Source organism: Phycodurus eques, chromosome 16, assembly GCF_024500275.1.
Source record: "Phycodurus eques isolate BA_2022a chromosome 16, UOR_Pequ_1.1, whole genome shotgun sequence".
NCBI lineage: Eukaryota > Metazoa > Chordata > Actinopteri > Syngnathiformes > Syngnathidae > Phycodurus > Phycodurus eques.
In genome coordinates this window covers 13,007,906-13,025,578 of record NC_084540.1, presented here as the reverse complement: position 1 = coordinate 13,025,578, position 17,673 = coordinate 13,007,906, and the positions used below count along the sequence as shown (strand labels likewise).

Genomic DNA, 17,673 nt, shown 5'->3' with positions numbered 1-17,673 from the left:
TCTAATTTAAGGTCTTCTATAACAACACTGAATCACATTCAATTCTGAAAGTGAAAGATTGTTACAAACAAGATCTCTATTGATTCTGACCAACTATTACAAACTAGGATCTAAAGCAAAAAAAATTTCCTTGTCAAAAATAAAACAATGTCAATTAGAGAGTACATTTTATTAACATTCACAATCCATCAGCTGAAATGCTAATGCTAAATGCTATTAAAATACCAATCACAAAACAGAATGACCCAAAAAAAAAACTGGAATTAAAAAAAGTGTGCCCGCTGTAGCATGGAAGGGTTACTGATTCGTCAGTCGTAAACACATCAAAACTAGTTACAATTAAAAAGGGAGAGTTGGCAGAATTTCTACTTGAGTGAGATAAGTTAGTAGTGAGGTCCCTTTTTATTTAGGCTTGTCAATCTTGTGATTAAAAGATGCTGGAAGCTTTTTTTTTTTTTTTTTTAGGCTCAAACATGTGACTCATGTCATACGTTAACCTAGATAAAGACATCGTATGCATACATAGATTTGTTTTTACACAGTAAAAGTTTGAGGGGGGGAAAATACTGGTAATTCAAGCTCTGCTGCCAGCATACATAACCCACAATGCAAGCCAAATGGGTGCATTCTTAACACTCGCACAGTAGCGCACACTTTGCATTCAAGCCCACTTTACCTTACTTGCCACACTTCCCAAAGGGCACCACAAAACATCTGCTGTAGAATGAGAAGCTAAAAACGTGAAACAAAAGGATGTTTTTAAGTCAGGCTACTTGTCATAACCATGTCAGTGTACAGTGGGGGTATGAACACACTGCCAAAGTTTCAATGTCTAAATGGTGTCCAAAAATCTCAATCACAGAACCAGCGTCAAACTTCCACTTTGTCCGAAAGCCATCAAAAAAAGAACATTGGGCGTCCATCTTCACAATAACAAAAACCTTCTTAAACCAGCTGCACAAACTTCCATAACAGGCTTTCTTCCACCCTGTACCGTATTGTCAGTGGTAGTGATGCAACTTTTAAGCATCCGTCGCCTCCACTACGGGAAATTGACACGCACGTCATGCCAAACCTCTGGAATGACGCCTAACAGTGAGCAGTTAATGGTCCTATGTTACATGGAGAGGATGACAGTGGGGGAGGGGGATCGGTGAGTGGTTTTAGTCCTCCCTTTAGGATTTCAGGCTCAGAGGAGTCCAGACTGCAGCCCGAGCGAATGGGTGGGAGGGTTTCACAGTGGGCTTGAGATGGGGTGATGAGATGTTTGTGGTCCAGCACTGAAATCAAGTCCATCCAAAGAGCACCTGAGCCTCTCCCTGCAAAAATGGAGGAAATATGAGACCTTGCAACTTGTCACATCTGTTTCCAGTAAATACATTGTAGCAGTAGTGGATGAGGTGGTGGTAGTAGTCGTAGTAACTGCTTGTACTTGACGTTTTAGGGTTTTGCCATGGTATGGCTTCATCGGTATTGAGGTACTTCACGTAAGTATTGTATTGTATTGTATTCGAAGTCAGAATTTTAGTACAGTGACAAGTTGTAACACTAAGAAGTAGAAGTGGACATAGTGATAGTGAAAGCGGACCCAGTGGTAGTACGGAAAGCCGCTCAAGCACAAAAATTCTACTCGTGAACTTATATAGCACTCAACATGCAGATGTCAATTAGTGCAGTTTTGCCTCACGAGTGACATGTAGTAGTAGTTCTATTGTGCAGAAATGCCACACAGTTTAGGCAAAACGTTATTCAATCTCCTTGATATCCATCTCAAAGGACCCCAAAACAGAGCAAAAAAATGTCTAGGAAATTTGACACATCCCAGAAAAGACTTGTTAACAAGCTGGACAACGAATGAATGAATTAAAGAAATAATAAAATAAAATTGCAAAGTATGAGAAATTACACTTCAAAATGGTCAAGATTTGAAATCTTCTTTAAGCTTCCAGACGCTGTGGGTATGTCACTGAGACGTCTGACAATCCCGCCTCCCACGGGCTTCTCACGGGCTGTAGAGAAGCAGCCTCTGAGCTGGCATAAAGACCACAAGCCGCGCCACCAGGAAGATTCTCCCTCCATTGACATTCAGCGGGGACAACGGGCTTCTGTGGCCGCCTATGGCGCACCCTTAGGCGGTACGCGTGCAACACGTACCGGTACCCGTGGCTAAATGTTCCCCCTCCCGCGACGTGCGGTTGGACAACTGTGAGGCTGAAGGCCGTAGTGCTGTTTTACTGGACCTCCGGCAACAACTCTAACTGCGTCGGGGCTGGCAATTGGCTGCGGAACTCATCCGGTTCGGATTCCTCGCAACCCAACTCGTGGTGACAGACGGCAAGACACATAGGCCAAATGACATACATAAAACGCATTACACTTCAGGGAAGATTTTTTTTTTTCAAGTTGTGGGCATAATTTGATGGCCAACTGCACGCTGTACTAGTAGAACTGAGTAAACTTATTTATGAGTAAGGAAAAGCTATTCTGCCAAATGACCCCGGCATGGAATAAATGCGCTTGGTGTCGGGGAGTGCCATCCTCGTGACCGTCACGAGGCTTCTTTTTAGCACCGCCCACAAAATCAGGAGACTTTAGAAGGCGAAATAGAGTGTGAAACCATCTCAACAATTCAGCACTTTGCACTTATCTTCAAACATATTGAATGTATTTAGAAACAAACGTTTTGGGGGTCTTTAAGGTTCATGTACTAGTACACTCTTTGTCCCCGCTAGTAAGAGAATTCAGCACAGGGGTAAAACAACAACGGCACACTAGTTAGTAGAATGACTACTTTTTTCCACTACTGTATGACATTTCTGCGCACTAGTGTGCACTCGTAGAACTACATTTTACTAGAGAGGCCAAACTATGCGCTACTATTACTAGTGATAATATTTTACTAGTGAACATCTAGCACTTCACTAGTAGTACTAATACAGTGCACAGATAACTTGTTCTAGTGTGGCCTACTCGTTTTACTACTAAACAGAAATGACATGCAGTACTGCAAGGCACTTGTGGAAAACACGTTACTAGTAAGACAGTTGTTTTACTCGTGCACACGCGTTCACTCTACCAGTGCACTGAATTGTCTTACTCGTGAGGACAAAGAGCGTGCGAGTAGATTCACCTTAATTTGGGTTATCAAGGATGTTGAATAACTGCTTAAAAGGTTTGCTATTACTGTACGATATTTCCGCACCAGTAGAAAAAAAAAAAAAGAAAAAAAAAGTTACTAGTGAGGTAAAACTATGCACTTGTTGACATCTGCATGCTACTAGCACTATTAGTGAAGCGATATAGATGTTAGTTAGTAGAACTACCTGTTTTATTTTCCTTTTACAATGTGCTGTGCGCTGCTTCACCCCTGTGGACATCATTAAAAAGATTTTCTTATTTTATTTTCGAATATTGTTAGCCTAATAGTGCTTGGTAAAAATTGTGTTTTTGTTCTTAATGTCTTTGTAGATAGTCAACCTCCCGGTCACCATAATCAGCAAAGGTTGAATCAAGGCAATTGGACTTTTCTGGTTTGTTGAATTCTTGTTTTTTTCTTGCTTTCAAAATCTGTTCAGAAATGACCTTTAAAATGACAATTACGCTATTAGAGGCTAAAGCTAGAGCTTCATATTTGACCATTTACAATAAATCAATTTGACAATTACTTAATAATGCGTTTAGAAAAATAAATACATTTTAATTAACCAATGTTGGGAAAATGAATGCAACAAATATGACAGAACTCCCAATAACTCCCAATAATTTAAATGGGCTATACTTGGTCAAACCCGGTATCAAGCGGTGCCATGTGTTAACCGGTCGTCACCCGTTTAATTGATGAGGATGCCAGCAGGGCGTCCTTCCTCCTCTTGGATGTTTTTCAGGTTGTTCTCCTCCTCGTCCACGGTGCTGCACAGCAAACGATAAAACACTTATTGTGAAGTTGCTTTTAGGAACAATGTCAATAAAGACCAGTCGCGTTTTTGAACGTGCGCCTACGTGAGGAAGTCTCTGACGTCTTCCACAGTGAGCTCCCCGGTCGATTCTAGAGTGGTGTCAGCACAGCTAAGAGGGGAGTCCAGGGGCGTGTCTGAGACGGGAGAGGACAGGGAGCTGGGGGGCTCCTCAGCTCGTCCTGCAAGGGACAAGTCAGAACATCGCGATGAAGCTTTGAGTCGACGACATTTGCTTCCTGTTCGAGCTGCTGAATATTCCAAGCATTCTAAAAGGCAGAAACAACATCCCAATGCTACAACGGACGATGACGGCCACACTGAAAAGGAGATTAATGACAATTTAATGACAATGTTGAAATATGAATAAGTTGTAATTCAACCCGAATGAAGTCCTATTACTCTCAGAAAAAAGTTATAATTTTGTGAAAATGAACTATTATTGAAGGAATAAGTTGTAATATTACCAAAAAAAAAAGAAAAGAAAATGGTCATTGACAGAGACTCGTCTTTAGTATAAAAAAATATCATTATTTAACAAGAATAAAGTTGTAATATGAGAAAAACAAGTTTAAAGTAATTTTACAGTCATTTTCTTTTCATCCCGGTCCAAATACTCCTTGGCACTGTGTTGATGTATTTATTGTGGACAGTTTTCCAAAAGTAGACAATGGGGTTCTGTTGCTAGCATGGATAGCCATTTGTGTCTAAAATCAACAAAAATTATGACAGTGGCCTCCAAAAGGGTCTCTTTCCTAGCAGGAGGCGGAGGAGCCGAGCGAGAGAGCCATTTGGGGCATGCTGAATGGTCACCATGGAGACCAGAGGGGACCCCTGCTTAGATGGAGCTTAAGAGGGCAACATCAGGGAAGAGGGAGAAGAAACGAGGAAGTAGAGACAAAGAAAGAAAGAAACCAAGGCAGAGAAATGTGTGCGTGTTACCTTCAGCCTGTCCCATCTGATTCTTGTGTGTTCCGTTGGCCTGCGGCAGCGCCGTCGTGCCATCGCTGAGGAGACACGTGAACACACGCTTTACTTTGCCAGCGATTGAGCGTTTCATGTTAATTCCTCAGTTTCACTAGCACCCCGAAGGTGGCGCTCAACTGTGGAAGACCTTTCCAAAATAGCGTCCAATGTGAGAGATCCCGGGACCCAACAGATTTGGCACGTGGACGTGCTAATGTTGACATGCTGTAGTATGCGAGGTTTAGGCAACAATGTCATTTAATACAGTATGAATGGTAACAGGTGGCTACACAGGTTAAACTAACCTTCTGCCATCTCGTGGAAGAGAATTTAATTGTGCTGCCTGTCACTGTATATGTTACTAGCAAAGATGAATAAAAACTAGGTTTTTTTACTGTAAATAAATTGAAATTTTCAGACTAATTAAGTTAAATTGGGTAATTTCCAGCAGCACACTTGATGATCTCTAAGCACTGCGGTCAGGAATCACTCACTGATCTACAGTATTTGGTTTAATGGAAGTTGTCCTTGAAAATTTTTTTTCCACTTGATACAGCACAAAGTGCACCATTGACCAGGAAAAGGACACGGTACTCAGTTACAAGTTCACCCCCTCTTTGGCCAAATAACAAATAAACAAAACAAGCAGAGAAGCAGGGGTTTTTTTTGTTTCCATAGATCCTTCACTGAAACAAAAATGGCGACAATGTAAGTATGTACTCTAAAGTGTCCTTAGGGGTGAATGAGATTGTACGCTTTTTTTTTTTTTTTTAAACAATCACAGAGGTGGGGGCTTTAGTAGGACACAATGTAACTTGCTTTAACCATGTGTTACCTGGCCAGTGTGGGTTGTGAGAGTCGCGCCAGTGTGACAGAACAGAGTGGTTCAGTGAAGACCTTCGCAGACAAGGAGAACCTCTCATATTCTGAGGGGGAGATCAAGTAGAATCCTGCACAAACAATAATTAGACACACTTGGAATGTTGACAACTACTGTATTATCTAGCATTTTAAAGACACATGACAAAGTGTTATTTGCGCCTCACCTTGTCCATTTCTTGTGAAGACACATGATGCAATTCCACTGATGTCCTCTTTACGGATGCAGTCATAACGCACCTAAAAACAACGGTGTGGTAACGACATTACGCGACTGTAGGGAAGAATAACAGTTTCCATAAACAAGGAATAACTGTCAAGCAACCTGTGGTCTGAGGCCAGGTATGTTGAAGAGGTGCATGTCGCCCATGTTGGTGAGACACACCAGCGTGTGCTCGCTGTAGTCTTCCTGAGCCGTGGAGCTGAAGCTCACCAGGGCAACCTTCCTCACCCGGCAGCCCTCGTGAGCCGTGAGCTTGAACTTCGTCTTGGCGCTTACTTTAGGGAGAGAGAACACCTAGAGAGAAAGAAATCCACACAATTGTGTTGGCATTGAACGTCACTACAAACAGCAGCACTTTGGCGCACAGTAAAAAATGCCGAGGGCTTGCTTCAAGCGGTTTATTGCCACTCCCAGTTGAAATTTACTAATCTAAACAAACAAAAGAAAAATACAGGTTGTGTATTAAAGCCAAATAACATTAACTTACTTAAGTCCGCTATCTTAATGCTGACACACAACGACATATACAAACTAACAAAGCCAGCACCGATACTGCAGTAATTATGAACCTTTAAACAACTTATATTTAAACCCAAGCGGAAGCAATTCAGAGAGCATACAACAATGCTCACAGGCATATATATTTATGCTCTGTGAAAAATGACCATTATGGCAGCTTAGCTGAGACTATCTTCTTCTGTTTCATCATCAAATCGACATGCAGTGTCTGTATTATATGGCCCCCTGGTGGCTAAGGCGCATACAGCAGAATGAGCAGCAAAAAGCCCACTGAATAATGATGATGCACAATTAATTCGTTACATTCTATTAAATTATATTACTGTATGGTTTTATAAAGTACAATAATGTAAAGTGTTTTTACCTTAGTAAAAACATTGCGAATATTTTTTGGGGTGCTGGAATGGATTAATGGCATTTTCATTCAATTACAATCATGAAAGGTGATTTCAGTATTTGGAGTTATGAGGGTATTCACAGAGAAAATTAAACTTGTAAGACAAGGCACCACTGTACTGTATTCAGATGTTACCTTGAGTTGTTCCTCTGAGGCGATGAGCACAGAGTGAGGATTGGACATATCGGGAGCGCTGGCGAGGTCCTGTGAGGCTTCATAAGGGTCAGGTAGAGGTTTGGCGCGTCCATCCAGCACGCAGATGGACACCACGGGTGCTCTGTGCATCAGCTGTATCTCTTTGCCCAACACTGCCTCCACACAAGCGGCGGTCTCACCCGCGACCCCCCGCTCGGAACCGCGTCCCGAGCCCACGCCGGGTACCTCCAGAGCGTAGGCGTACACGCTGCCTGAGTTGGTGCCTGCCCACAGCGTGGGTCCGTGGTGTGTGCCTGGTACACAGTCGGTGCCATTAAAAAGCTGCAACACTTGTTTCAGTTACAGTGAACCCCAGTTTATTGCGGGACATTCCATAACCACTCAACAAATGCTAAGTAACAGTGAACCCCAGGTTGCTACACAGGTTAATTTAAATTTTTTATGTAGTACAGTTTACACTGTACTACATTTTACAATTTGAAAAAGGCAAACATCTTAATAATACCAAAGAGCAAGTTAACACACCATCACGCAGAAAGGTGTCGGCAAAGCAAAGACATCGAACAACTCCCGACAACGAGTCGTCTGCTGATCGAGGTTCAATCCTTCGCTGGATGGGAGCCATTTCCTCATGCTCAGCAAGGGCAGCGTTGGCCTCTTGGACCTTTACAGAACACACATGCACAAAGTCACAAAACATAGAAATACATTCAGGCAATCATTAGTCTCACCGTTCCACGAAAAACAAGCGCATACCTTGCTGGTGGGTGCGGTGATGGTGCGTTTCTTCCCAGACACTCGACTCTTGCGGATACGTCTGAAGCTCTGCCTTAAGGACTTTTTCAAGGACTTGACTCTTGACAGAGGACCCTCCATAGCCAGGGAGTCATTAGGGTGTAAGGTGCATCTTGAGGGAATACATAGGAGGAGGAGTTAGACCAATATAGCCGAAATATAATTTGTTTAGACCCAATAGGCATGCTGTAATACCTCGCCAAGACGGCATTTCTCCTGTGGTAGTCAAAGAGGCCAAAGCCATGACTGGTCCCGAAAGCAATGAGGTTCCACTCGGCGTGCAGCGCCACAGCTGTGACCGAGGCTGGCGGCATGCACTGCACCAGCACCTGCGGCTGAAAGCCTGCTGGGAAAGGAGCGGGTTTGAGGCGCGGCTCCAGTCGGTCGTGGCCTTTCCACGTGAAGCCCTCCCTGTCCTGCAGCAGATCCACCACGGAGACGTCCACTGTGTGGTCCGAGCACTCGTCGCTCAGACCCAACACGATCACCTGAGGGAGATGGAAAACACGCAGGGCTCGCTCAGTTAATACGAGGGTCTGCTGGATATCAAGCAAATGTGACAATAAAAAAAATAATAACAACAATAAAACGAAGTCAAACCGATCACAGACAACGAAACAGAGCAGCAAAGCTGTTTGGACCCAACCCAAGGATAACACAAAGTTGTATCAAGGAATATCACTCTGTCAAGTTTCACACAGAACTACTGTTACACTCAGGACCCCAAAAAAATAAATCCTAAAACCACTAAACCCTGATGATCCATTAGCTGATAAACACATTAAGTTCATTGCATTTTACTACTATAAACATACAACATCCCAATGGTATCCTCAAATTTTTCATGATACGTTATATGATCATATCTGTGTTTTAAGTGACACGATAAATGAAATAATAGAAATGATGGAAGAAAGATATACCATCGTGGGGTCAATACAGACACAGTAAAGCACTTCAAATGTTAGAGCAGCAAGGTGCAAAGTAAAAGTGCAAGACGATCAATACGATCAAATGTCAGCGGTCTAGTTAAAGGTAAAAAGTAAAGAAAGCACTAATATTAGGCGCACCAACTATGGAATTTGGTCATTTACAGATGTGCATACATATTGTACACGTATCACTTATCAAATGTTGCAAGCTTAACATAGTTACATTAATATTGCACACAAAGGTGAGCGTGCGTTTCAATGGTCCACTAACTTTACCTGCCCAGCTGTGCCTGCCACCAGCAACTTGTTGCTATACTTGCATAGGCTGATCTTCTGGATGCCCAGACGGGGGTCGTCACTGTAAGGATCAAAACAGCCCACCTACACAGACAGACAGACACTTTATTGGGGAAACCATTGCAATGCAATACAATTATTCAGACATACACATATGTTTGTGTTTGTGTGTGTGTGTGTGTGTGTGTGTGTCAGTAGCAGGCAGGACTGAGGGCAGAAACAAGTGCCAGACAGGAGGAGCCAGCTGGAATGTACATACAATTAGATAATCTTTAACCTCAGCAGTTTTAGGAAATAGTGACCCCTCCCAACCCCCAACAAACAATGCTCTCTTCAAATTCATACATACTCAGGAAAACATGCATTAATCTCTCTCTCACATACTGAATTCCAATAGAATCTCCTAGAAGTTGGTCACAGAAAAGAATGGGGTGATGGGTCTGTTTTTCATTACTGAGGGGAGGAAAAAAAGGAAAAGATTTTCTCATCCCATAAGAGGGCCCCATTCCTGAACATGCAGCTCTGTTACCACAGGATACAGCAGATAAGAGTGTGTGTCTGCATGTAGGCGAGTGCGTGGGAAGTAAAAGGAATATGAAAAGACACCAGGCAGGTGTTGCACAGGTACATCACAATAAAATAGAAGTCCATTTATTTCAGTACTCACACAATTGGGAAAATACTTCCCTAGTTTCTACATTGAAAATAATTTCCAATGTTTCTTTATCGTTTTATACGTAACATTTTAATTTCTAGAGATGGTGAATTTGGGTTTTTTGTTTGCTGTAAACTACAAATATATTTTTAAAGAAATCATGAAATGGTTCAATCGGAGGCAGCACGGTGGGCGACTGGTTAGAGCGTCAGCCTCACAGTTCTGAGGTGCGGGGTTCAAACCCCGTCCCCGCCTGTGTGGAGTTTTGCATGTTCTCCCCGTGCCTGCGTGGGTTTTCCCCGGGCACTCCGGTTTCCTCCCACATCCCAAAAACATGCATTAATTGGAGACTCTAAATTGCCCATAGGCATGACTGTGAGTGCGAATGGTTGTTTGTTTCTATGTGCCCTGCGATTGGCTGGCAACCAGTTCAGGGTGTACCCCGCCTCCTGCCCGATGACAGCTGGGATAGGCTCCAGCACGCCCGCGACCCTCGTGAGGAGAAGCGGCTCAGAAAATGGATGGATGGATGGGTTCAATCGGAGAGTGTGTAGTCCACCACTATAATATGAGTTTCACTTTTTGAAATGAGCTACCTAATTGACTTAAAATTTTAACACTAATCTAATTTATTGAAATGTACCTGTATATTAAGACACAGAAAATCAAATGCATTGCAGATAGGCCATAATCTGGTCAGGATAAAGGTCCCTTGACAGTTTAACTGAAATCTACACAAACACTGATAATGATGTCCAACCACACCATTTAAATATTCATCAAGTGCTTCCATCTTCATTTCCTATCAACACCAAGCCACTCCACATCCCTCCTGCTGTTGGAAAAGCACATTTGCACCCAATACAGACATTCGAGAGCATGTCTTCCCTTTAGAATCATGTTCTAATAACGGGAAAAATGTGGTGAGTCTGTCTGAAAACCACACATGAAACCAATCTGAGGAGAAATTAGGCCACTGAGTGCGCGTGTGTGCATGTGACTCGAACTGTTTTGATTCTCACATTACTCCCGATGATGAGGAAAGACATTAACTCTCGCTTACTCTTCCATTCTCATATGTTCCGTTCTCACCTTCCTGAAGGGAGGCCATTCCTCCTCTTGCTGCTGCATGTCTGGGTCATCACTAGGGTCCTGAGGCTCGTCGCAGGGGTCGCAATCTGTGTGGAAGACGTTGGCCGTGCTCAGTTTATACAGCGGTGTGAGAGCAATCCCGGACGCGTCCCAGAAACGCACGGTGCCATCCTCATGTCTGTAAAACACACATTGTGTGAAGAAATATTGTGGCAAGACACACTTCGGTGTGCCAGTCTGTGTCCTAAATCAAGCGGTTCTGCAGAGTTCCAACACTGAAAACTTTGGTATGATAGTGCTCAAGTTTGAAAGTGATTTTTAGTGTCCAAGCTTCTCTGAAACCTTTAAATGTGCCTCTTATTTGTGTTTGAATTGTCGCATCTCCCCAAATTCTAATGAGCCCAGATGTCTCACTTCCTTAGCTCCCATCCAATACTGCTTCTGCCAAACATGTCTGTTATTAAAGCGTGCTCTTTAATGGTTGCCATGGCAGTGCAGGAAAAATTCAGTTTGCAAATGTTTTGGAATAAATATCCTAAACGCTCAAAGTGAGAAATTTAAAAACAAATTCATCATGATGTAGTTTATGATTTGAAAATCTGTGCATGTCTGTGTGTGCGTGCAGGTAGGTACCCTGTCAAAAGCAGCTCTTGTTGTTTAGGGGGAGGGGCCAGGTTTTCCCCTCCACATATGGGCCAGCTCTTCACAAACAAAAACAATAAATTAGAATTCCCAGTTTGAAAAAGGAGCACAGAAACAATTAATACATCCATCTATTTTCTTTACTGCTTATAATTAATACATCATATTCAAAATTACACTGTATTGTGACAACAGATCACAGTGTATAGGCTCTGACTCACAGACATGACCATATGAACACGTGTGTGGATACAGCAGACAAAGCTTTAGTCGGCTTTGCTCTCTTAGCGTGTATCTTTGCCCAGAAAGTAGACTTTGAATTAGGAGAGCCTGATCAAAGCTACAAAGTCTTTGCAAAGCTTTTAACTGACAATATCTTCTTGTTCACTAATAGCTGGCTGAACATCACTGCAAGATTAAACTGAGTCATTATCATAATAATTACAACATCCTAAAATTCATTCACTGAGGTAATTACACATTACTTGTGCTTTTGGATTTAAAACACCTCACAGCTAAGCTTCAAAATGCTACTTTATAGCAAAATATAATGTCAGGAAGTCTGTGCATGTACATGCAGATTTGTGTGTAGCGGGTATAAGATTACTTTTACAGTACAACTAAATGCATGAGTGGCTTTGTGTTAAAAGTTCAGAGGTTAAGATACTTATGTGCATCTTGGATTTCCCGTAATAGAATATTGCTAAATTCACCAATAAACCAATTTACACACTTAGCCTCAACTAGACCCATCACCCCATTCTTTTCTGTGACCAACTTCTAGGAGATTCAACAATACTGTATGGCCAATACAATAAAACATAACAAAATCAATGATAATTTTAAAAAAAAGTAATTGAGTATTCCATTCACTGTAGGGCTAATTAGCTACTATAGAACCTTGCACACTGCTTAATATGAGCTAACTGAAATCAAAGTGTTGCATCATGATAAATTCAGTTCCATTTGTGAGGGCATATTTACCCTTTGATAATTGATAAAACGATGCATCTTATTGAAGTAAATCATGTATTCTCACCCTGGGTGTGTGTCCGTGGCCCTGCTGCGCTTTGCCAGCGTTGACCAGCCTTTCCCAGAGTTTGGGAGGAACGCTGGTTATGTGGCACGAGCATGTGATGGCTGAGGAGTGGAGAGGAGCCAGGTACGGAGTGGGCATAGAGGGCCAACCAGGAGTCTGGAGGTCAATCACAACCAGCTCCTCTTCTAGCAAGACCACCAGTGCTGATGGGTCATCAAATTCTAGAAGGAGATGAGACTGTAACACCATATTGACTAACACCAAACATGAGCATTCAGAATGTTCAGTCAAAGTCGGTAAATACAAAGCTTGTCCATTTTAATGTTTGGTAGCCCCCTGACCTTTCTGTTGCTCAACATTGTGGACTGTAAAGAAGTCAATGACCCTGGAAGTGAAGTCCAGGGTGACGTGGTCTTTGTCCTGCTGAATGGTCAGACAGTGCCGGTCGCCATAACTGGCTCTGGGCATCCCTCCACTGTACAACAACACTGGTGAGCTACAGAAGCAAACACAAAGGCATGCGATTATGATTATGCGATGTCATCTTAGAAAGCAGTTGGGGTTAAGAACCTTATCTTGGCAACGTATGCAATCTAATTAATGATAATTGTTCTCCCTTGTTTATGTAAATTATAATTTATTCAGAACTTAGATGTACAATCTTTCAAGTTATTTTTATATGTATTATTTGTCATTCACACCTTGCTTACAATGCTATATAAATTGCACCATTTTCTGCCAGGGACATGAGGTAACAGTTCAATAATTGGACCATGGATTCCAAATGAAAATTTATAAATTAAAAAAAAACAATCTGCACCACTTTGACAAATTACTCACCCCGTCTCTGTTGTCCTCCATAAGATTTTGTTGATAGCTTTGCAGGGAAAAGGACCTGAAAAGATAACCACACAAAAGAAAACCTCTCAATGTTTTACTGAGAAACTGATGGAAGCCCTCAGTAAGTACTTTGACATTATTACGGTGTACATAGTTCAAAGAATTCGTTTTTATTTACCCGTATACTATTTTTATGGCTCTTACGCTTTATTTCCTTTGTTCAAATCAGTTTCACCTTGCTTTTAGTGTTTTACTGAATGACATTTCCTGACTGTTTTATCAGCCATGCTGCTTGCTGTGTCCCATGTCTCCCGTGTATTGACCTTGACATTACTGTGGAAAGCGCTTTGTGATGCAATATTTGGATGTAAGGAAAAAAGATTGATTGGTTGAGTTTTGCAACAATTTGACTTGCCAACTTTAGGTTATAATGTGAACTTCAACCCAGTGATGCAACCAAACAAAGCAAATCACTAGTCAAATTAGCTATTGCAGAAAGAAAAAAAAAACTGTTTAAATAATAAGTTTAAACTTTCTCGCTCAGTCAAACTCTAGACACAGATGATGTTACATGTATGAAACGAGCCCTGCCAGAACCATATGTCACTGTGCTGTAATCACCCTAATACATTCAAATGGGAGCATTTTGTCCATTCAGCCAACTATGCACTGAACACATGGCTCAAACATATTCCAGCTGGTAAACACAGACACGTGAGCATTTCTCACCATATGGGATGGTAGAGGACACCGGCTGCTGATTGTTGGCGTTGCCGTCGGCAACAGTCCACACCGAGTAGCCACCATCGCTATGGGAACTGACAAATAAGTTTCCCGAACATTCCCACACCAGGCTCTCCAGCTGCTATAGAGGGTTTACATGAACGGCATTAGCATATCTACAGTATATACAAATTAACTAGGGTTAATATTTCTACAACTTGTATGCGCTCCCCATAACAGACTAGAATGTTTACTGTCAATTAAGCGACTTAGATCTTGTTTTATACAATTCTGGGAAATATTATTGTAAAGAAAAGAAAAGGAACACCACTGAGCACTTGCTGAGTTTGCTCTGGTACCTGCTTGCCAAGGAAGAACTGGTGTATCTGACGGCTGCTCACATCCCACAAGACCACCAGGCCTCGGCTGTAGCCAATTAGAATCTGCCCTGCTTGCCGAGGGTGCTCCTGGAGCGATTCCACAGGCCCTAATGATTTCCCACATCTGTAGTCTTCTGGCAGGCTGAAAACATTAAATATCTTGTTTAACAGCAACATACCATTCGTTATCTGTAATTTTTAGTCGTAAAAGCTAAATATTTATAAGTCAAAACAAATTGACATTATCTAAAGATTACAGATCCCATGATGCTAAGTAACAGCTTATATGATATATTAGTGGCGATCAGAATCATTTTTATTTGCCAAGTATGTCAAAAACACACAAGGAATTTATCTCCGGGAGTTGGAGCCGCTCTAGTATGACAACAGACAAGTCAATTGACAGGAATTCAGACATCAAGACATAAAAAACACAGTCACTGAGCAATAAAAGGTTACCAGTAATGTGGTAATTACCACTGAACCGAGAAAGATATTCATAATACTACGTTGTATTACGGTCACATGTAAAAATCCATAAATTTTCTGTACCGCTTATCCTCATTAGTGTCGCCGATAAGCGAGGGCCTATTCTTGCTGATTTTCGGCAAGAGGCGGCGTAGACCATCAATTGGTCGGCAGCCAATTGCAGGGCATGTATAGACAAACAACCATTCCCACTCACATTTACACCTACGGACAACTTAGTCTTCAATTAACCTAAGAAACGTGGGAGGAAGCCAAAGTACCTGCAGAAAACCCATGCAAGCACAGGGAGAACATGTAAACTCCAAAAAAAAGAAAAGCCAGAGCTCAGATTTGAACCCCCAATGACCTCAAAACAGTGAGATGGATGTGCTAACCACTCATCCATTATGTCGCCCACATCTAATAATATACCCTCAAATATGAATGCTTTGCTATGTCTGCCTATGTTAATTTGCACCCAAATAAAATTCTGAACTTTGAGGCCATTTTGTTCCATCCATCCATTTTCTGTACCGCTTATCCTCACAAGGGTCACGGGCGTACTGGAACCTATCCCAGCTATCTTAGGGTGAGAAGCAGGGTACACCAGCCAATCGCATTCATTCCATTCTCTTTAATAATCTGTGAACGCTGATATTTGATAGTCATGAATAAAAACCAAATGGTACACTTTTTGCACTAAAACAAACAAAAAGCATTACTGTAAAATTTAATGCACATTTTAGAGCTCTTGCATGAACTCGAGCTGAGGTTGCTCCTCCAACAACACCAGTGAGGTCGATAATAAGTAGGATCTAAACTGCTGGACTTCGCCAAAGAGACATTCCTGTCAGAGGAATGTTCAACAGGACACACCCTCGAGATGGAGGATTCCCTCAGCATAGGACAGGGAAAAGAGTGGGAGGAAACAGTGGTTGGATAGTGGAGGAGGACAGACGACTTCAATCAAAACAATTTGGGAATAGATAAGAAAACACTGTAGCTCTCTTAGCTCTTTGCTGGGTAACAACCAAGTAAAAAAGAAACCAAAGCCTGCATGCCTCTCTCTCTGTGACTGTCTCACTCACTCACTCACACACGCACGCACGCACGCAGGGACACAGACATCTAGCCGCATTGGTAGGGTTCAACAAGGAAGATCATCTCCGGAAGCAAAAAGGCAGAAACTTCCATAACACAAATTCCATTGTCTTTATAAGTATTTTTAGGGAATCCAGCATCCTGCTACAGGGACTCAGAGATGAGCCTGTGTGTGTGTGTGTTGTATATTCAGCTGAAACACTTCCCCAACCGGAACATTACGTGTTGGCAGCTGGTACAAAGCCTCACTGTGTAAAACCTCCCATCCTTTACACTCACACACACAAAGACACACATCCTTATCGGGGTCCTCATTAGGCCTCTGTCCTGCCCACTTCCTTCTACAAGGCTGCTTAATGAGGGGTTTGCTGAACCAATCAGACACTCAAACGACACAGAAGCACTGTGAAACATTGCCAGTGCAACAACATATGCTGACATAAAAATAACTGTCGTTACCTCACATGGAAGAAAAAAACAATACTATAGTTGCAACTACTGTGACAACCAAAGGGTATACACAAGGATGTCTAAACCCCAGCGCAAGGCTCCATTATTTTGTCCCACAGCATATTTATATATAAAAAAAAAAAAAAAAAAAAAAAAAAAGGAATATGGCCAATGTCATTACATTAGGCTTGTGCATGCTTGTATTATTTATTTTAGTGTTGAAACTGAGTGGTGCTCTGACAAGACTGGAGAAATCATTCCAAGAAGAGTTTGCTTGATATGAAATATAAATTAACAAGCGAGTGAAAAAATGTCAGTGTTTTTGAATGTGAATGTGGAGACGATGTAGGGGCCGATCTAGTAGGATCCAGGGCCACTAGACACTGTGGCTGTACATGCCTAGAAAATTCTGTGCGCGCGTGTTTTGTCACAATTTGTAATATAGCAACCTTGTAACCAAGTTGGATGAATTCACTGTGTGATTATGTGCATTATTTCACCTTCAAAAACAACTCTGATAAATCATAAATTCATACGGATATTTTTTATAAGAAAAAAAAGACTGATGCTGCAGCATTGGATACATTATTACACATACCCAAAATACAAAGCAGACTGTGCCTTCAATTTTTCAGACACCTGTTCTGCTTAGGGTTGCGAATGATACTGATAAGTACCACCCTTTTGACAATTTCTCATTTGTTTCTTTAACTTTACGATCAATGAAGTCACGTTTGCGACAGTCTCACCTCTGTGTGACTCGATCCTGGAGCAATGTTTGGCTGTCTTTAAGTGTCAGATTGGGCAAATCCAGGAAGAACACGCCCCCTCCCTCTGTTCCTATGCAGAGCAGGTCACATGACCTCAGCAGGAGGAGAACAGTCACTCGTGTGGTACTGGGGGTAAAAAGGAGAGGCAAGATGAAGACTGAGTGTAGACCCGTTGTCGTCACAACATGAGGGGATTTAACTGTTTCTGGTCTTTATCGCTTCTTTATGACAAAAAGTGTCAGCACCCTAATGATTATGAAGTATACCAATAGGGCAAAGGAGTTAGTTCGTAAGCCTCGTGACCATAAAAAAGGTAAATTTAACATTCTTATTTTGATTACAAAACATTTACACCGCCCTGATTAGAACCTATTGCATTACCATCATGAAAATTCT

General features: G+C 42.0%; 1 protein-coding gene across 3 annotated transcripts in view; it reads right to left on the bottom strand.

Moving 5' to 3' along the window:
• Window positions 1–150: 150 nt before the first annotated feature.
• llgl1 (LLGL scribble cell polarity complex component 1) overlaps window positions 151–17,673 on the bottom strand; it is a 36,602-nt gene continuing 19,079 nt past the window's right edge. The window contains exons 5-24 of one of the 3 annotated variants that reach the window (XM_061701642.1): window positions 17,257–17,403; window positions 14,468–14,630; window positions 14,115–14,247; window positions 13,386–13,440; window positions 12,887–13,041; window positions 12,546–12,766; window positions 11,498–11,565; window positions 10,865–11,042; window positions 9,097–9,201; window positions 8,084–8,376; window positions 7,850–8,000; window positions 7,619–7,757; window positions 7,073–7,386; window positions 6,124–6,315; window positions 5,966–6,038; window positions 5,755–5,869; window positions 4,896–4,960; window positions 4,000–4,135; window positions 3,827–3,909; window positions 151–1,319 (exon numbers count right to left, since the gene is read on the bottom strand). In XM_061701642.1, coding sequence (XP_061557626.1) covers window positions 3,831–3,909; window positions 4,000–4,135; window positions 4,896–4,960; window positions 5,755–5,869; window positions 5,966–6,038; window positions 6,124–6,315; window positions 7,073–7,386; window positions 7,619–7,757; window positions 7,850–8,000; window positions 8,084–8,376; window positions 9,097–9,201; window positions 10,865–11,042; window positions 11,498–11,565; window positions 12,546–12,766; window positions 12,887–13,041; window positions 13,386–13,440; window positions 14,115–14,247; window positions 14,468–14,630; window positions 17,257–17,403 — 2,782 coding nt within the window. In that variant the 3' untranslated portion in view covers window positions 151–1,319; window positions 3,827–3,830. Of the gene's footprint in view, window positions 1,320–3,244; window positions 3,368–3,826; window positions 3,910–3,999; window positions 4,136–4,895; window positions 4,961–5,754; window positions 5,870–5,965; window positions 6,039–6,123; window positions 6,316–7,072; window positions 7,387–7,618; window positions 7,758–7,849; window positions 8,001–8,083; window positions 8,377–9,096; window positions 9,202–10,864; window positions 11,043–11,497; window positions 11,566–12,545; window positions 12,767–12,886; window positions 13,042–13,385; window positions 13,441–14,114; window positions 14,251–14,467; window positions 14,631–17,256; window positions 17,404–17,673 lie in introns of those variants that run through there. The other 2 variants (XM_061701639.1, XM_061701641.1) reach the window with 2 other exon arrangements.